Source organism: Sinohyriopsis cumingii, unplaced genomic scaffold (genome assembly GCF_028554795.1).
Source record: "Sinohyriopsis cumingii isolate HCF-2022 unplaced genomic scaffold, ASM2855479v2 utg003415l, whole genome shotgun sequence".
Classification (NCBI taxonomy): Eukaryota; Metazoa; Mollusca; class Bivalvia; order Unionida; family Unionidae; genus Sinohyriopsis; species Sinohyriopsis cumingii.
The window spans coordinates 11,076-32,755 of NW_028316482.1; the positions used below are offsets into that span (position 1 = coordinate 11,076).

The 21,680-nt window shown below is 33.1% G+C and overlaps 1 protein-coding gene across 3 annotated transcripts; it reads left to right on the forward strand.

Annotated features, from left to right (window-relative positions):
* The first annotated feature begins 1,235 nt into the window (after positions 1–1,235).
* On the forward strand, positions 1,236–20,973 carry LOC149769621 (furin-1-like). 3 transcript variants are annotated; one of them, XM_089949797.1, is made up of 15 exons: positions 1,239–1,661; positions 2,233–2,334; positions 2,912–3,001; positions 3,416–3,541; positions 3,938–4,002; positions 6,723–6,808; positions 8,051–8,226; positions 9,815–10,018; positions 11,176–11,276; positions 11,660–11,763; positions 12,459–12,576; positions 12,958–13,250; positions 14,547–14,612; positions 15,586–15,711; positions 20,083–20,973. In XM_089949797.1, exons 1-15 carry the CDS (start codon positions 1,491–1,493, stop codon positions 20,295–20,297), a joined length of 2,043 nt encoding a protein of 680 aa, XP_089805923.1. In that variant the 5' UTR covers positions 1,239–1,490; the 3' UTR covers positions 20,298–20,973. The 3 variants fall into 3 exon arrangements, with proteins under 3 accessions (XP_089805924.1, XP_089805923.1, XP_089805922.1); XM_089949796.1 differs by having other exon boundaries at positions 1,241–1,661; positions 12,958–13,265; XM_089949798.1 differs by lacking the exons at positions 11,660–11,763; positions 12,459–12,576 and having other exon boundaries at positions 1,236–1,661; positions 12,958–13,265.
* Positions 20,974–21,680: the final 707 nt, after the last annotated feature.

Here is a 21,680-nt window from a genome sequence, read left to right on the forward strand (position 1 = left end):
GTTTTAGAATTTCAGCTGATTCCCTGGAGCGGTGATGGATCAGGTCTAAACAGTTTGTTTTAATTAAGTAGTACATTTACTGTTTATCAACATATATTTCTTTATCACACAGCTTACAGTACGTGGTTTACTATTTAAATTAAAAAATGGTATATAATTAAACATGGTATGTAGATATACATCATGATTTTAAATTCAGATTATTATACTGTCGACAATAATACTTGCATTCTTTACGAAGTGTAACTGGGGTTTGGGAACACCTTTGCAAACGTGTAATAATTTTAAGGTTAGTAATTTACTGTTCGAGCTCATCCGTTTTGGCTATACTTAGAGCTGGCCCCTATATCTAGTCCGCAAAGAGACATGTCGGTGGTGACATTACGTGTTATTAAAATAACTCCAGAAATGTTGTTCGAACATTCAAGTGTCAGGATATATTGGATGAAGTTCTGATTGAGACTCGTAGATTCATACCGCAGGCGCATACATATTTTGTTCCTGTGTCATAAGTGATTAACTATCGAGATCCCAGCCCTATAAACGTTTGTGTAGTTGTAGGCATGAAAACACACACAGAGACATGCACTCTTGCAAAAGGAATGTTCTCTGACCTCATAAGATACATACATACATACATACATACATACATACATACATACATACATACATGCATGCATGCATGCATGCATACATACATACATACATACATACATACATACATACATACATACATACATACATACATACATACATGCATACATACATACATACATACATACATACATACATACACCCATACATACATACATACATACATACATACATACGTACACATATATTCAACAGGCAGATTTAATTGCAGGTCCTAATATTGAACTACGGACGTGGGCTCAAGTATGTTAGTACCTAGATGAAATGTCTATAAACAGAAAATATAATTCACAAATATACCCGTAGTACATACATAAAATACTTATTCAACCTGGACTGTTAGAAATAAGTTAACAAGATCGAATACAAAACATGGATAAAATAAACAGGAACCGCATGATAAGATAATCTTAGCAAATTATCAAGGTTTTGTAAAGAGTATTTAACAAGAAGGAAGTTTTCTTCTGAGCTAGGTTGGGTTTTTTAAATTCTTTACCTCATTCGTTGTTTCCCAGTGGGAACATGTTAATTGCGTGACATAAAAATCAATACCATGCTAGTGTTTACGGTGCAGAGCGGTATTGATTTAAGGGAGTAATTCACTTATCTGGCAGTGCGTCATTCAGTGTACATGATTCTAGAAAAGCAAAAAACCGTGTAAACCTTTTGAGATACATTTATCTAAAATTCTGTAAACGTGCGAGACATGAAGACATGACGTGACATCTAATTTTATAAACTGAGAAGAGATCGAGTGACAATGTGTTATCTACTTGCCACATTCTAGGAGAAAATATTTTTGATGTACTAAGCATTCATTTTTTCTCTAATGTAACATGTCCTACGCGACAGTTTCCTTATGTATAGTGTTCATTTTAGTAGAAGAAATTCAGCCTTTAAATGTGAAAACAGATTTATACAGTGATACATTTGTAGCTGAAATAAATGGAAACGGGGGAACAGCGGCTAGAATTGCAAGAAAGTATGGTTTTAACCTGCACGAAGAGGTAAGTACGCTGATTGTTGTCATTTTCTTTAATGTTAAGATCACAGGTAAGAATTAATTGAAACTGATGGAAAATGTACAATATTTTCCGTTTAGCATCGCCACACACCCGCACCCCATCCCAACAAATAATGTGATTACCAGATTCGTGCAAACATTTATGCACTTTTCACGAGGAATATCGATGCTTTATACATGACCTGGAGATATTACTATCTGTTTAGAATGTGTTCTACATTTATGTTTCCCCACCTTTTACATAAATGTATAGATTGTTGACTTCTGGTTATTTTACATTCATAGTTTTTATGTTTTATTGATGTTTTGTGCACATGGGAAAATTTAATAATGAGTTAGCCTGGTTTCATATTTAAATACAAATACCAGAGAAGTGCATCTCTGTCTCCCTCTCGCTCAATCTCCTTATTTATCTCTTCTTGTGACTATGTGTATATGTCACAATATAACTATAATATTATATCTGATGCATTTATTTTAACTTTATTTATTTTATGGGGATGCTGTACATATTTCATCAAATTACTGTATTTGACATTTTTCTCTTTAAATAGGTTATTCCTGGTGTGTTTGTACTAAAAAAACCTGGTACAAGGAAGCTTTCAAAGCTACCATCTTTCAGTAGACTTTCCAAAATTGTTGGAAAAGAGAAAGAGGTAACAATAAGATGAAGTACCTAATTCCCTTCGCATTTTATATAGAACAATTGCTTTCCAAATGCATCATTGTACTTCTTTTACAAGATTGTCCTTCTGCACACAATATTACTGACATATTGTCACGTATTTATTTTCATGTAGTACTCCTCGAAACTAAATATAAGGATGACTGTATTTATTTGTGTCATATTTAACGTTTCCAGCAGTGGAGCCAAATTAGAACCCACCGCTCAATATAACCGAGTTCAGTTTGATATGTTTGATATTCAAACAAATATCTTACCAGCTACGTTATAATATTGTAAAGTAGGAGTTTATGTCATGCAGTGACAGTGAATAATAGCAAAGAAACGTCTTAAGCTGAACTTTGAAATCAAGCCGTTAGACAATAGCATGATTTGGATCAATCAATTCTTCTTTTTACTATTGTCTTGACTGTTGTATTCTTCTCTTCAAATTTATCCAAATAAACTCAAACGGACAATTTGATTTGTATCATTTTGAGGCAAATGCATTTTTTAAACGATATATTTGGTGTTAATCAAATATGTAATATTTCCATTCCCTATGATAGGTGAAAGCATTTCGTCAAGAAAAATGGCTTAGTCGGTACCCCAGAGCATTCAGTGTTTTGGATACAAATTGGGCGGATATGTGGTATTTGGTAAGCGTTTAATTCATTTGTTACTTTTAATCTGATACTACTTTTATGTTTGACCAGGTGTAAAATGAAAAGATACCGGAACAATTGAAAGATAGGATTGTTCATGAATGTGGAGAAAGGTATTTGCAGTTCACGGATGTATTTTATATTTAGTCATGAAACAATATTTTAGATTGCTACATGTGATGCCTTTAAATAATCTTGAATGTTGCAAAACATTTCCAATTATTTTAATCAGTAATCAAATAAGTTTAATCTGTGAAGAGAATTATTTTTTATATATGTGTTATCAATATGATCTTTGTCCATCCTAAATGCATTACAAATGTATCTATAATACGGGTTTCTGTTTTGTATTGATGGTGATACATATAATTTGTAACACTGTATCATGTTATACTTTTACGCTTGAAGAGAGATAAGCAAACGCCACGAATGGGTGTATTACAAGCCTGGGACCTAGGATATTCAGGAAAGAATGTAGTAATAGCAATAGTAGATGATGGACTAGACAAAACACACCCCGATTTGTTAAATTATGTGAGTATTAAATATATAAAATATGCTTTTGTATTTCTTTAAGATATATATACACATGACGAACGGGTCAGAAATACTGTATTTATGAAGAAATTGTGTACAGTAGTTTATGAGGCATCTTGTAAACAAGATTTTATATTTTGTTTATAAAGTGAATAAAATGTAATTTATACTATATGAAAAATGTCAAATACATTATGAACACACCGTTCGAGGCATGCGATAGATAAAGAATACTATTTATCTGTTCAGTTGTTTCAGTTTTAATTTTCATAGTCATACCTTTTGTTACGATAATGTTGATAAAGAGGGAATTATACATACTGCCGATTGACCACAAAGTACCGATTTTGTAACGTTTCAGAGGCCGAAATGTTTATATTTTTTATTCTCTAGAATGCCAGTTTGAGTCGTGATGTCAATACGGACCTTCCAGACCCCAGTCCATCAGGGACTTCAAGGTAAGAAGGAGAAAGGTTACAATACAAATATATAAAATGGAAAGTATATATACTTGCAATGAAAATATTGTTTTGCATGAAACATCTATCCAAACATACGTATGATGCAATTATAAAATATTTATCCTTACGAAAGATCACGATCACAGTGTTCTGACCTATGCTAATGAAATAAATAGCTCCCTTTAATCTAAACCATTCTCTATATGAAATTCTTCCCTTTCGTTTTTATCTTGCAAATACAAATTTGTCCACATATGTTATACGTGGGAAAAAATATATATTGGAACAAAAAGCATAAACTGTTTCACCCCAAACTCGCCGAATATCATTTACTGGATTATTTGCTGATAAGTACAGTTCATAATGGAAATGTTTTCAAATTTGAATACGTTACATGTTTGAAGGTTGGTGCTTGTTAAGATAACTTACCGAGGGCATTTCTCCCTAAAATTTTTTCTCTCAGATCAAACACAAAATTTTACGACGAAAAAGTGCGAATACGATTAGAAAATAATCAACTCACGAACTTGAGCATGCAGTTTCGAATATCGGTAGCATAGTATATTATAAACAAAACCCAAAATACATTCATGATTCCCCTTTTTTTTTTTGTTTTACTTGTATGATACAGCAAGCTCCACTAATGAATTCCGAATTCTCCTTTCTGGATAGGAGTGCCCCACTCAAGTTTGAATGATCGATTCGAGATAATAAACAAGATTTCATTTCATTGACCCCAGCTGCTAATTGAATTGTGCCAGTGGTTTCAAACGCTGAGTGTAAATTACATTCACGGTGATTTTAAAAACAAAGCATAATTCTAAGCCAGTAACTTGAATATCCTGTATAATGTTACATTCCTGTGAAAGGATTAAGTAACATCATTGACAAATGCTAGATCCGATATTCTTCTTGGATTATCCAGAACCTGTTTCATTATTATTCACTTAAAATGCATCTGTTTGAAAACGTATATTGTGTATTTATAAAAGACATCGCATTAATCTAGACTATCATAAAGGGTTATAAAACATTCATATTAGTATTTGGTACATGAACCGAGTAGAAACTGGTAGTCGTCAAAGGTGTTTAAATCTGTTCAGTTTTATTTGGTTTACTACACAACTTCGAGATATTATTGACTGCTTAGTTTTTCTTGGGGTTTGATGAGGCATGCTAAGATTCATTGTTTTATTGTTTAACATGAACTTTCTTTCCAAGGATTTGTATTTTTCTTATTTCATGTAATAATTGCATACACACTCTATATTCAACATACTCCTGTTACTTTTATTCGTGAGGTACAAGGCAGTACAGCTTTGAAAATCAGAAAGAATTGGTATTGAACTTCTATCAGTTCTCACATTACTTTACGTCAAACTGCATGATTACTTTACAAATATTGCATTGTTTTCGTCCAAACGCGTTTGATTTTATTTTTGTTGACTTTGTTCTACTGTTTTCTATGTATAAATTTTTTCAATCAATATGCTCTCATTTGCTTCGACTAAAGTTATGGTATGGGAGAAGCTACCTCACCATTCAACGATATCATCCTCATTGTAGCTTTTGATTGTTTCGTCGTTGTTGTCATGCAAATCAAATTAATACCGTGTTTTGTCTTATTGTTTTGGGTTCAGGACACATGCATCTTCTTGTTTTGCATTTTTGCCTTTTGTATCAAATAAATTTGCATGTCTAACTCTGGACTTGACATGTTCTGTCTAAACTTGCGAAATTCTTCTCCAACTACAGCGGAAATTATGATATTCTTGGCATGGTTAGCAAAGTAACAAATGTATTGGTGTTGTATTTTCTTTCCTTTTCTTACTTGAAGAATAATCTGAGGATCCACTCTAGCATATCCCTGGGGTAAATTCAGCAAATGCCAAAGGAGAAAATTTGGTTTCTGGACATATTTAGGTATTGCCTCTTACACCTGACAGAATAAAAGAAACTATTATTCGGAGTTGATGATTGTACTTCTTCGAACAATTATACTCGAAATCGGCATATATGTTTGTCTAACCATCATGCCTAGGCATGCGCCTCATGAGTCCAGTTGAACAGTTTTGTGCTTTCTAGTAGTCTCTTGTTCGTTGAGACTACTTGTAGTCTCGTAGTTTCATGTCTGCAGAGACTGTCCGTTAGTAGGCATACCACAATCAATTTAATAATAATATGAGAAGTGACGTAACTCGAATGACAATAGTCATCTTTAGCTTAATGTGCCTGAAACGTGTATGAAGACTTGAAATACAAATACCTACCATATGTTCACTTAATGCATTTTTTATCATCACTCCTTGCCACTCTTAGTTGCTTAAAGACGTGCTTTTGTCTAAGATGATGAAATAGTAACATTTTTTACTTTCCACTTCTTTGCATCAATATACCACACAGTCTACAACAACTTACAAAATTTTCAGTGTTTACAATTTGTACACAAAATATAGCACAACTCCGAAAAATGATGCGGATAGGAAGGTTCCTAATTATCTATTCATATATATATATATGTGTGTGTGTGTGTGTGTGTAACATGTCCAAATCCACCATCCTAAGAACATTTCATGTAGATACTACTGTAAGAATCTAGCAGCTGGTATGACAATTAATTGAGTTACGAATACCTTTATGTTAGTATCTGTATGTTTCACGCCTTTTGTACGTATTTTGAGAACATTCATTCGTTTTCTCTTCTTCTGTTTTTGCAGCCACGGCACAGAGTGCGCAGGTGTTGCTGCTGCTACAAAAAATGAAATCTGTATACTCGGTGTTGCTTTTGGTGCACAACTTGCAGGTTTGTTAGAAACTGAATACATCTGTTTTACACAATCAGGTTGATCAGAAAATCTAATGTCGGGAATTAGTTGTTTGAAGAAGCATGGAACAGTCAGAGACGATATATCACAAAATATGGGGCTGATTTAGGTAGCACATTAGTCCTCTAAATAATATTTATGATAATATCTTGCTATCACTCTTTTTATAGTTAGGTGGTATAAGTCATATATAAACCAATTGCACAGTGCATCTTAATATATAAAATAAAATATCTTAAATACTGTCCTCACAAAATATTAGACAAAAAATGAAAGTATTTACAAGAATAATATTGGTAGTAGATATCTGTGTTTTCTGTTGTTAGTTATATTTAATTTGTATTGTGTGTTGGCTTTTGTCGGGATTATATGATATGTATGTTTAATTTATATTGTGTGGTTGACCTTTGTACTTATTGAGGGTAGACGTTTGGGTCTATATGCAGGGTAAACGTGTCTACTGTGTTTGAGTTCTGACCTCAGAATTTTCTACAAACAAAGTTTGCTTACAGTTTGATGGAAAATTCCATTTTAAATGACATCATTTCAGAGCATTTGTTGTTAAAAGTCAGGTGACAGTCCGTATATAAGATTAAACTAAGAACAATTATGTATTGCTACCTTAACATCTAACGTTGGAATTAGTCTTTTAGTTGCGATCAGTTTTGATGATTTGATTTACTTATTTAAATTATTTATTGGCTTTACAATGTGTAAATTGATTTAGATCTAAACCATTTTATTTTAATTAGTGTGAATTCATTAAAAACATTTAGGATTATATAATTTCGGTACCTCAAGACTGTTGGCACATTGGCGCATTAGAGATTACTGGCAAATCAGCACAATGAAATTGGAATTCATTAATAACACCGCTGGAATTCATTGGAAATGCTCTTAACTTTTAGACTTGTGATAGAACTTCCATGACTATTTTCATTTAATTTACAATACAAGTTCGTTTCAAATGTTTCACTTTTTATTCCATGGAAATAATTTATTTGTTGCATTTTACTAAACGTGATGGTTGTCGCTTTTTTCTGTTGCTTAATTTAAGACATAGAGTCATAACACTATATGAACCTTTTTTCTTTTCTATTTTCTAAAATATCCTTTGTCCCTTAATATTATAATTTTCGTATTTGAAGTGGGCGTCTTGATTCTAATACAGCAAAACATGGTGTAGTAAGGATTACATTTACCATTTCCATGATTTCCAGGCATCAAGTTGATAGATACATTTGGAACACTTTTAAGTACAGAGGCCAAGGCGTTGACATTCAAACTGCAAGATATACATATATACAGTAATAGCTGGGGTGGAAAAGATGATGGCACGACTTTTGAAACGCTGGATACAGTCGTTGACAGAGCTTTGGAATTAGGAGTAACGACGGTATACGGACCTTAGAAATGTTTGACATCGTCTGAAAATGTGACGGTTTCTAAAAGTTCAGTTACAGCAAATGAGAGTGACCATACATAAGGAAATTGCAAACGGTTATCATGATAACAATTAAGTTTTTGCATATATATGGTTGAGCAAAAAACACTTTTCTTTCAAAAATGCATAACTGAATGATCTTATTTAGTGTTACGGCATCTATGATTAAAGTCATATTACAAAATAATCAGTTACTAAAACTGAAGAATACATTGATGATATAAGAAGTTACTTTATTCATCATTTTGAAGAAAAAAAATGTAAAGCCCTTACGATACATTGCATAATAAACACCTATAAATAATATAGAAGATATGTATGTGGAAACTAAATGCATTTGCTACCGACAATGGGACCTTGTTATCCACAACGGTTACTTTCAGGTTGATGATACTTGGAGTCGTCTCATACCTAATGCTGTTAAACTTTATAGCCACGTGCTTAGTTTCAGTTGTTCCAGAAGTCACAATATACAGAAGTAATATGCAGTTATTTTGGTTGATATAAGGAAACACTTAACACTTTTACTGAAAACATTTTACTCTCAAGGGTAACAAAGCAAGACATAACACTACAGCATGCTTCTTTTCATATTTCCTTATATACTATGAAACGCTTTTCCTTATATATATATATATATATATATATATATATATATATATATATATATATATATATATATATATATCTTGCGCAATGAATTTGTTTTGTATATTTAACAGTTCTCGATGGATCGCTAGCATTCACTGGACTTTCCGAGTATATTTATAGTAACTTAATTGCAGCTTTTTACCCAATTGATAGATTGAACTCCATATTTTGTACCATTCGATGTCAAAGAAATTGTTAACAAGCGCAGAACATGAAGTAACACCAAAAATACTTTTTAAGTTATGTTCTATATAGTATACAGCCCAAACGATATTGTCTAAAGCAACAATACGCCTCCAAAGTTCAGCTGTTTAGGCCAAAAAGCTATATAAAGACATTTCTGCATATTGTTTCATCTAAGATATGTTTTCTGTTGAATATAATGGTCATTGTGTAGTTACTGATGTTTATCAGATTAATTTTAAATGAGACAATTTGAACATTAAATGTAACATTTGTATGATAATGAGCAATCGGATCTACAGTTTGTGATCAAAGATTATATCACCTTCGCGCACATTTTCTTTATATCATTGTTTAGTTGTTTACTGGTTTGGTTTCTTGAGGTTTTTTGTTAGTTTCGTTTTCGGACTTTGGGGTGGTCATATTGTTGTGTCAACCGATGTCTGCAGCAACGAAGAGCTTACAATTTCCAAATTCTTTTTTTCATAAAGAATGAATTTATTGCTAATCACTAAGAGATTGTAATTATTTCGCTATTTAGTTATTCCTTTTTAGACGAACCAAGCTATTTTATCCGCAGTATCGAATATAAGTTTTCAAAAATTTTTCAGACCAATATAAGAAAAATATCAAATCTTAACATAATGTAGCAGTTCCTTAAAATGTTGTTAAGAAGAAAGAGCACGTTTATTATCAATTTCATCAGGGTCGTGGCGGCCGTGGAGCTGTATATGTTTGGGCTGCAGGAAATGGCGGTGATGATGACAACTGTAATTGTGACGGCTATGTCAATAGTATCTACACAATCGGAATAACAAGTGTTTCGGCGTCTCGATATTCACCAACATATTCAGAAAGATGTTCTGCCACACTTGCTACAACTTACAGTGGTGGAACAGACAGAAAGTTGGTATGTAACAAAGCATAATTTGAATTGCTGTAGTTCACAGGTACAAGTGCTAATTAAACCGAGTAGAGCACACATATGCTCTACTACAAAGGAATCTGATTGATTCTAAAGAATATTTCTATTTTCGTGTTCCAAAAAAAGCATCTATGAAATTAAGAATTAAGATGTTTTATACTAGAAAATGATTCTCTATATGCTTGACATATCAGCCAATAACTACTCTGTGGTAGGTAAGACATACACATTTCCAGATATTTCCAATATGAAGTCCCGACTACGTGTTTAACATGTAACGCGCTTTTACAACAGGGAATAAATTTCAATAATGCCCTTCAGCAAGATACTGATACTTTGGAATAAGTGGATATACTATAACAGTTCAAAACTATAACAGCACAATTGAGAAATGACCGTTGTTTTTGGATATTATTTCTGTTCTTAATCAATAAGCTTCTCTAATATTACTTTTGTATAAGCATACATGGTCTTCGAAAATATCTTTATGTACATCTGAAAGTGAAAGTTTGTAACTTAATATTTATATTGACCATTCAACCAACTGTTGAAATTAAGCTGCAAAGATTAATAATGCAAAAGATAACCTTTAGGCGCTTCTTTTAATACATATGCAGTTTTATCACCTTTAAATCACCTTGATTTTCTGTTTTCTTCCAGACTTATTTCTGTACGTTTTAAGGGTTTTTTTCGTTTCATTTTCTTTTATTGTAACACACCACTCTTGTCGATATTGTGATTAATAGAAGAAATAATTTCCGTTTAAAATTTGTCATCAGTGTTATAATGGGTGAGATATGAGTGTTAAGCTAGATATTTATAGTGTACTTACCTTACATCTGTCCTTTGAAACAAGTTGTATTTATTAAATACCAAAGTATATGCAATGCTCTAAATTTGTTTAGTACTTTTCAAAACGACTGTCTGTATTTAGTCTTTGTCTGAGTAGGTTGTTTAAGCGCTATTTTAATTTCGTTTTCTTTTTTAATAAAAGTAGATTTACATTGTACAAATGTTTATAATTCTGAATGCAAAGATGACAACACAGGTATCTGTAGAGTCCTTTCCGATAATGATAAACCACGTCAGTTGAAAGATTAATACTTAATAGGTCAAAAATAATTTGAACTCTTGTTCATTAGTTCACAACCATGCAAGGCGGAGGATGTGAAGGTACCTTTTCTGGGACGTCAGCTTCTACTCCAATGGCAGCAGGAATGATCGCCCTTGCCATCGAAGCAAAGTAAGTTTGATATTGGTTTCTGTAAGAATTTTGTGTGAAACATGGCTTGCAATTGAACCATCTTTTCATTCCCATATAATATGGTGCCAGTAAATAGTGCGATCTTAACGTTTGAAAAGCTGATATTGTATAATAGAATTTATTATCTATACTATTAAAGACATTATAAAAATAAAGGGTAATCACTATTATCCTTCGTAAAATGCAGATGGTTATAATTTTTGCAAGAGTGCCTCAAGTGAGAATATTCCTTGACTAAATTAGTCACCCTCTATAAATAATGGATCAATATAAAAACTGTTCAGGGTATGAATTATTTCCGACACAATACATACAACTGAAGAGGTTTATGCCAAGTATTTTGATATTCATCTACAATTTAGCAAGGATCTAACCTGGAGAGATATTCAGCATCTTATCGTACAAACGGCAAAGTCAGATAAACTTGATGGAGGAGAGTGGACTCAGAACCAAGCTGGAAGAAATGGTATATTTTAGGCGTGGTAAATTACAAAACTTTAGTCAAGACTTCAGCTACTTTGTATTCTAATTTAGTCAAACAAAATTGTACAAAATAGTAAGTTGCGAGTACCATAGCTCAATATATCTAATTTGTAAAATTTACTGCGCGTCTCTGCTAACTTGATATACAGCCTGTAATATCACGTTACAAACTCTTCTCATCCTCTCACAGAATAAATCCATTAAGTTTAAATATACGTAACTTCACAAATGGTTATTTAACATAACTTTAATACAGGTTATTTTTCACATTCCACTACGGAAGAAAAACTATTATCATTATTCATCCTTAATTTTACGATTATTTTACCAAGACCAAATGTACAAAATATGGATTTCTTTGACCTATTGTCTCTATAATTCTTTTCCGAAAATGTGGCAAAATATATTTTTACTCTATCCGTTGTTAGAAGCAAGTCCTCTTCGTGTATCATGTTTCATGTACAATTCAAGTCGGATCCAATAAAACAGAGATTACAGTGCTGACTGTAGTGTTATTGACGTGCAAGAATATAAAATATAAAGACACATTCACATGAGATATTATTTTAAATATAAATGTAAAACATGGTGCTAGATTAGACAAACCAGGAAACAGACTTTCGTATTCCGTTGTTCTTATTTTCCTTTTCTATACTGCTATGTTCAATATTTTTACAGTCAGCAAGTATTTTGGCTTTGGTCTGATGAATGCTGAAGATATGATTATTAAAGCAAATAACTGGACTTATGTACCGGCTCAAAACAAGTGTGTTGGTCGAATAATTCCCGTATTGGAGTAGGTGAAATTTCTTACACTATATTCCCGTTCGAAATATTTTATTTTGTAGTGTAGAACGAGGGAATATGATTCTATCCAAGGATAAATATAATACACAACTAATACGTGCTGATGAAATAAGCAGGGACTGTCTTGAAATCATTTTGAGGTTATTTGATTCAATGGAAAATTGTATAATTTGTTAATCAGGAAATGCATTCTTAAATTTATTTTATTATATCACTTAAATATAAGCAGACATTTGAATAGAAGACCCTTATGTTTGGCATGCTTTACAGTTGTTCAAAATATTCCGATTTTGTTTGCAATTTCAAATATACAAATATATGTTGTATTGGTTTTAGTTGCATCCCAATAATAGCTCTCTTTTTACTGCAGAAATATCCAGCACTCGAAACGAATCATTACAAGTACTGTTGAATTTGATCCTTGTAAAGGCACAGATGATTATGTGGATCACCTCGAACATGTTCAGGTCACGGTAAACCTCACAGCATCAAAGCGAGGCGAGGTTGAGTTAGCAATCATATCACCGTCTGGGACAGAGAGTCAGTTATTGAGTCCAAGGCCAAGGGACATGAATACTCAGCTAACATGGACCTTTATGACTGTTCATTTCTGGGGAGAACTAAGTACACCAGGAAAATGGACACTAAAGATGGAAATTGCAAGTAGGGGAGAGTCTGGTGAGATATATTTAATGTGTGTTATGGGTAAAATAAGTTGGATGACATTTTTAAATATATTCATTATATGCTTAATTTATTTTCAACCTTTTCCGCTCTAATAAAAAAACATTACTAAGCAGAAAGTAAAGCCAATTGTTACAAACCCTTCAACAACTAACCTAGCAACAATTTGCAAAAGAAGTATTGTTATGACTCTTAACATATGTAGCAGGATAAAAACGTAAACAAATAGTTTAAGTGAAATCACAAGCAATTCATTTCCCTGCAATACAAATTTAACATTAAGGCGACACATACACTATTGTGAAATAAGTTCAAATACTCATAAAAGTTCGATCACAAGTCCGAACCTATAGAATGTTCTGAATCAATTCTAATAGTTCTGAATGTCCTGAAAGAACACAATGATGCAATCAAGAATGTCTTTGAATTAGTTCATAAACCTCCAAAGTAATGATCTAATACAGTGAACACTTGAGTAATTCTAGAGCATATTTTAAATTTTTAAAATTTCCTCTCAAATTATATCTTAATTCGTCAACAGAACTGTAAATTCTGATCTCAAAAGGATTCCCATAGCCGGATCTAAAACAGAAATGAGTTATTTGTTTATCACATTCCTATTTACAGACAGCTTCACTTGACCAATATCATAACAGCAATCCAACCGAAACCCGAGTCTAATTATAAATATGACTCTTCTTTACGACAAATGCTGCTATATACGAGTAATCACAATCTAAAGTACTTCTTACAATCATGGACAAAAGTTAGGCACAAATTATAGATTAAATATGCAAAACATTATATATTTGAAAGAATTTTACGTGGACCTCCTGACTTAAACTCTTAGCTAAAAAAAATGAGTTGATGCACTAATGCTAAGTTGCAATTAGCATTACAAAATTATATACGTAGAACCGGATGAATAAGAGTAATAGTTAAACAAATAAGAGTATTATATAACCAAATGAGCAAATATGTCATAGGAATTCTACATTACTCGTCCGTTTCCAGTAAAGCGCTGAGTGTCTTTACATTTAGTCTATGATTAATATACACTTAACCTCACATCAAATGTTATTAAGAGGTTATCAGCAATGAAACACATATTAGTGAATTCTTCTTTAATAGAGGGCGAGGAAAGGACTTGTTACTTTTCCTTGTTTTTTTTATATAACATTATCAGATAGCCTCGTCAGTGACATAATGAACTTCATGGTCGATCGCTTTTATTTCTTTGGTATTTAATTGCTCTCTTGTTTGAAATTCTAACAGGGTTTCTTGAATCTTGGAATCTGGTGCTTTTTGGAACAGAAAAGGACCCTAAACTTGGAAATCCAGGTAACAATTAAACTGAGATGGATTGATAGATCGTACATTTAGATCAGTGGATGGACAGATCGATAGATTATACACTTGGATGAGTGGATGGATGGTTTGCTGGACTGGTGGACGGATGGCTGGGAGGAAGAAAGAATGGATGAATGGAATTACGAATTTTGAATTATATATATCAATTTCACAGTTAACTAAAACCTACTGATAGTTTTATCTTTTCTAATTTTAATAACCCAACTCCAATACTTTTGTCAATGTATGTGCGTTAAACATTCAGGTTATCTTCTCAGCATTTAGTACAGGTTGCATGTCTCTAGTTAACACACCTTCAAAAATAACAGTCTTTAGCATCGTTGTTTTGTACATCAGAGTGATGTTAATATATTGCGGAGTAGCAAAAGGTGTCTACACGTAGATTGCAATGATTCGATTTTGTTTGTTATGATGAATTCTGTGACATTTGTCAAGTTGGCACGGGGGTTTGTCCGTGATTCATCTGGTTCGAATGGATTAGCAATAACTGGAAAAACAATTCATAACTTGTCGACGTAGTTAATACTCCAATGCCGTGCCTTAATTACGTCACAGAAATTTGTTTTATCTTGGTGTAGGCTTTAGTTGTGATCATAGAACGAGGACCCTCGTGTTTATTTCCTCCATGGAGTCAACTTTGCTGATCTATTTAAAACTTGGTACACGTATTAAACGTAATATTAATGAGACATGCATTACATCTGTCTTATGTAATTATGGATATTACTTCGTTACAAAAAGGAGTATTTTGTCTGTTCAGCATGCAAGCGTATAGCATATATACATTCAGAGAGTGCGCGATGAAGTTTTGTTAGCTTATTGTTACCACAGACAAATTATCTTACATTTGCAAATTGTAAGCGATATTGTCGATAGAAAAGCAAAGCAGCCAATTTAAATGTTTGTTCGTACAAGTATGCACATTTCATTGACACTTTTGTAGGAAATAGACCAATTCTTGGCCAAACAAATCTCAAAACAACGACAACAACGCCAACATCAGATTCTCAGATGACACAGAAAAACATATCTGGTGAACGTGTTTACCCGACGACTGAAATAAATAAAGGTAGTATCGGAAAAAAACTTAATACAACATAAATGAGGGGTAAGGGTTGCTTACGTAGCATACAATATTGTTAAGCGGTTATTATTGAGGACTAGTAGTATTCTTTATATAGAATATATTTTTATATATCTCAAAATTAAATTTGCTTCCATTACATATTTTTACTTGGAATTTATAGCTAAAGGAATATTATTTCTTTCTATCCTTTTTAACCTTAATTCGTGTTTCATCCATTCTTACTTAATTATCTCGTTTACGTGATACAAATCATTATGAAACACTTTGAATTCGTCAAATTCATGAATAGATAATACTGGAAGTAAACAAAATGATAATTTTGTTGATGTTTTTATTTCATAACTTTGCATATTTTCATTCGACTTGTCTATAACTTAGATTACTCATCACCTCTGATAGATATAGAAATGTACTGCATTCAGGTTGAGTTTTATGTTCCTGTTCCGCTCGTGTTATATTCATTCGTATGTAGAATTGTTCTTATACAAAATCTCAACAAGTATATATTTTAATTGTTTTTATTGTGTGTTAAAATTCAGGCTTTGCGTTGTTAGTGTCCGCTTTTATCCCCTGAATAAGGGGTTTCCTTGCTGAAAACGTTTGGATACTACATACGTTAAAGGTCTTTTAACTAATATAGTGTCATTATATGATGTTATAATATGGTTGTATTTCTTAATAGTTATTATTCCCATCACCTAGGAATCCAGTGTCATTGAAAGGACATATTGTTGGTTTTTTGGTGCCCGTTTAACTCACATAGTAGCTTTGCATGACATGCACACTCTAGGTAATGGTTGTGTGCATAACTATATAGTTTGTATAAGATAATTGCTGTATTTTTGACATTTTTCCAGTCGAAGTTTTGTTCATGTTTTTGGACTGCCTTTGTTTATCGTTATTTTAATTTCAGACACTTTGATTTCCCTACTATCTTTCTCTGCATGTTTTTTATCTTTTATCTTTTTCTTGTTATGGATGATACGAGCAAGTTTTGCTGCCAGATCTCTAAGCAAAAAAGAAAATTACAGCGATACATCATTCAAAAAATAATAATAATAAAATTCAGCGACTTTCTTTTGGATTTGAAGATGTAGTTAGCCCCATTCGGTCGAATAGTGTCTAAGTAGTTGTCAATGAGGTGAATTTAATTTCTAAATACAAGATATCTGAATCTTCTTGAACTCTTGGTAAAAACAAAAAACACTACAACAAGGAAGTAAACTCTCCATAAAAGAAACGAGCTTATGATACATGAATGTATATCATAGAGACATTAAGCAATTGTCCATAAATAATGAGCCAACCGTTTCAGGCAAGAGAATTTGCAATCTAAGGAGACAGTGCAAGAAGGGCGACTAGGGTGTGTTATCTCAGGTTTCCACTTAAGAAAACATTGCGGAATGTATTATCTAAATTGCTAATATGAACAAATGTAGTGACTTTGTATGATGACTTTCCCAGTTCTGATATATGTCTCTACTCTAAAGACCACTATATTTGACAGAGTCCTACAACTAGCGGTATATCTGAGATGAAATATTACTAGGATAATGTTTCGCACAGTGACGAATGCAATCGCTCAGTGACCCTAATAATTGAACCACAAACATTCAACCCAAGAAATACGTATAGTCCACCTCTAGTAAAAGTATAGTCCTGATAAAATTAATATCGGCAGTGGAAACTTATTTCGGTTCATACAGATAGAGTCGCTTTAGAAAAGGCATTCTGAACTAGTAAATAAAGCGACCTCTCACAAATTGCAAGAGAGGATGATATTGTCATCAAGCCAGCTGTCGATGGGTTTTACCATCTGGTCATAAACAAAACATACAATATTACTGAAATAAACAGGCAAATATCTTACATAAGATTCTTCAAAACACTCAACAAAATCCAAACATTACAGCACTCCGAAATAGTATGCCAGACACGGAACGCAATTTACAGAACATGATACACATATTAACAGTGATATACCGCCATCCTGTTGTTCCCAAACCTGGAAGGTTTTATTTACTCCCAAAGTCTACAAATAGTAAAACGCAAATATCTTTAAATCTGTTGACTTCGCCTCTTTGTGGGCCCCAGTCACCCTTTCCTACACGTAAGCTAACATCAGTCACCTGTATAAAATACCTCAAATACACCTCCCTGAATGTACTCTCATGATAATGCCTCCATTCTACTGCAACCTTCTAAGGATTCATGAGAAACTCGCAAATATCTTTCTAATCTAACCAAACAGCTGGTTAGGCTTTTAAGACATTCTTTACACTTAAACAATGTAAATAATGATGTGTTAATCAGTCCTAATTTGCTACAAGTTAACTAAACCGCTGTTGACTCGGATAAGTATAAGCTTGATGTGAAATGATAATCATGTACTGGCTCGAACAATACCTCCGCAATACGACAACCCATAAATAATCACCAAATCGAAAATATAAATCTCTAAATGTGTTGATTATGACTTCGAGCAAGTGTGGAAGGATACCCACTTACATTTTCCCTCTTTGTACCAACATCCCGCACAATTCAAGCTTTCAAAGAACTATGAAATAGTCTCCTCGAAATAATATCTAGCTGGGATTTTAATGACGTTTGAATCTTCAACAATTGTGTCTTCAAAGAAAAGCATTACCTACTATTTAATGGCAACACAATGAGCACATGTGCACATGTCTTCTTACGCCAACATTTAAATATGAACAACAACTTTTCAATGAAACACCACATATACCAGTAGGCTGGTGTTTGACCGGATGTATATTTAAACTACTCATCGATTTCAACATCGATGCTAAACTCACACCTGAGTCTAGAACGAAAGATTGAAACCCGACTTATATAAAAGTAAACTGAATGGCATTAATATCTTATACAGACCAGCAACCACCCTAAGCACAGAGCAACTTAATCTTAAATACGACCTTTGTTTTTGAATTAAGTGCATCTATAGTGACCCAAAAACAATCCAAAAGAGATTTTGGAGCTCAATGGGTACCTTATTTGATGAGAACATACAAGAGGACAAATATCGATCTATCCTTTAATCTGTGGCCTTGTGCAGAAACACTCTTCTAATTTGCAAAATCAAATACGTCGGCATATGCATTCGACTTGTGGTAACTCATCACCCAGATTCTTCAAAGCTGTAACACATAATCCGGAGACATTTGCATTTAATCTACACTTTAGACCAGCGTACGGACAAATTCAAGATTGTACTTATGGTTGCGTGCCTGAGAGCAAACGTCCTCAAAGATCACTTGGCAAGAACCCACAATATTGTAACTATGAAACAGGCATACACAATTGCAAAGATAAACATTGTTAGATCTGCAAACATATGCATGAGATTTAAATGTTCCGAAGTTAGCTTCAACGTACGTTATATATGGGGATGAAATAGAACCTACGCAGAAGGAGAAATATTAGATTTTGCAATTAATACAAGGGGAACACGGTCTTCATGTAAAGAAGAGAAGATCATGCTTTTACTGTACCTTTCAGAAAGTCACTAACTGATGTATAATCACGACTCTTACGTTTTCTCTTTTCTTCTCATTTCCTTTACTTTAGTACTTCATGACATTCGTCATATGTACATTTCATTATTATTATTATTATTATTACAACAAAAACTACTACTACCACTACTACTACTACTACTACTAGCATTAGTGTTAGCAGTAGTAGGGGAAGGAGTAGTAGTGGCCGTAGTATTCAATATATCGTCCCTCTTTATAATTACACAGTTCGCCGTTCTAGCTTTATCTGTATGGAATATTTTCCTAGGTAGACCATTCTTACATAAGACATTACGATTAGTTTAAATAATGATGGCATTTATTCTTCACCGCGTCACATCTTTTTTCTGCTATTTCATGCTAATCATTGCTCCTTATTATCATGACGTCAAATTCAAACTCTGGATTGCTTCGATCATCATCACCTTGATAGATGTTAATGTGTAGTGCATTCTTTGTGAAGCTTACTTTTTTCAGAATTGTTTTATCTTTATTATATATATATCATTCTCTTATGAATCTCTTATGTAGACATTTTACAGTTTTTAGGCTTTGTCTGCAGTGTGCGTTACGTAAACTGTTATGACGTTCTGATTTTTCCCTTCAAAACATGCTGTGGCTTAAACCATGAGAAGGCTTATAAGTTCCTACAATAATTGAACAATTATTGTATATGCATGTTTGAGATATACATACATACATACATACACACACATATAGATATATATATGTGTATATATATATATATATATATATATATATATATATATATATATATATATATATATATATATATATATATATATTGCTTCTTAAGGTGCAGGGAGTTTAAACAAACATCCAAATGACAATGACAATTCCACCAGCAAACTTGTTTACATCCTTGGAGGTGCCGTTGGTGGTTCTGCAGTTGTATGTGCATCTATATATGCAGTAGTGCGCTACAAGAAAGGAATGAAGGGGAGTCAAGATACCAAGCCCGCTTTTTCTTCTAATGGAAGAATATATCCGGATCAGTCATATAGTTCTTAAATATTTGTTGTTCAGGGATCATCTTTTGCCAGTCTACTAGGGGATCTCTTATATCATGTTTGAGATGAAGTTCTCTTAACAATAATGCCATAAAATGTACATTTAACTGCATTGGACTGAACGTGATATGATGTGTGATTTTGGATTTTTAACGTTGCTTTTAACAATTTTTGTCAGTCATATCGCTACGATGTCTGCAATGTGGCAGTTTATAGTGATGTCTAAAACTGGGGCATCATGCCGCAGACATGTAGCATGATGTCCCACCCAGTCACATTAACCTGACACCAGTCCTAACACTAACCTCTTAATTCTGAACGTCCAGCGAGGCAGCTGTTAGTGCCATTATTGTAAGTCTTTGGTATGACTCTGACGGGGATCGAACCCATGATCTCCCGCATCCGAGGCCACCGGAGCGGTGTGGACTAAACGTTATTATGCCTTTGTTTATAAAACGTTTAACGATGAAGCTAAAGAGTCTGTCTTAAATGACAATTTATATTTCCTGTTTCAATATTTAGATCATTATTTTCGATTAAAGCGGCATTAGCTGCAATTTATGGCACGTCAAAAATGTTTTTTTTTAACTGGATTATTCATTCACTTATACAATGATATTGTTCTACTAATGTTTGTAGATAAAAATAAAAGCTAACGTTTCAAAAGAAGAACAAAATATGACAATTGTTTATAAACATTTTACGGATCGTTACAAATAACCACACCCCGCCCCTTGTTCTGTAGATAAAATTCCTTGCATGCGTAGTAAGCAAATTTTTTATCAATGCACATCGCTACACTCTTGGAGTGAACGATGGGAAGACCTGATAAAGGACCCAATCTAAAACAACAACAAAAATCAGAACAAGAAAATAATACGAAAAAGAGAAGGCCGGAATATAACAGCTGAGGGATATAATGATTTCTCTATGTGTAACTCTTTACTCATTTACTTAACCATAATATTTTATGTATGCATTGGTTTGATATCTAAATGACTTCAAAGCAATTAAGTATATGAATGGTAAACCCTGTATTATCTGGATCGAAATGCACATTTTGAGTAATAAGGATTTCTATCGACAATTTTTTTTCACGGATTCCACGTGTGAGGTGAAGTGCACGTAGTTTTATAAATGTATAAGAGGATAATGATAGCGTTCTAGATACACTAACCATCTGCGGAATACGCTCAGATTTGTGCTAAATATTCGTTGAATACCTGATTTATTGCTCAGCGGGACAAGATTGGTCCATCTATACTCTGTATTGCTATACATTTCTTACAAATGTTGTTAACTAAGGAACACTGCAGACACTCTTGGCTCTAATAAATCCATTACTTGAGATAAATACGGTATCGCTTTTACAAGTGGATCAGTC

Bases quoted from the DNA above. Each gene is read 5' to 3' on its own strand.
- LOC149769621 (XM_089949796.1), top strand. From the start codon at position 1,491: ATGTCCTACGCGACAGTTTCCTTATGTATAGTGTTCATTTTAGTAGAA. The intron at 2,335-2,911 runs GTAACAATAAGA...TCCCTATGATAG, and splicing joins TTGTTGGAAAAGAGAAAGAG to GTGAAAGCATTTCGTCAAGA. The intron at 14,613-15,585 runs GTAACAATTAAA...ACACTTTTGTAG, and splicing joins CCCTAAACTTGGAAATCCAG to GAAATAGACCAATTCTTGGC.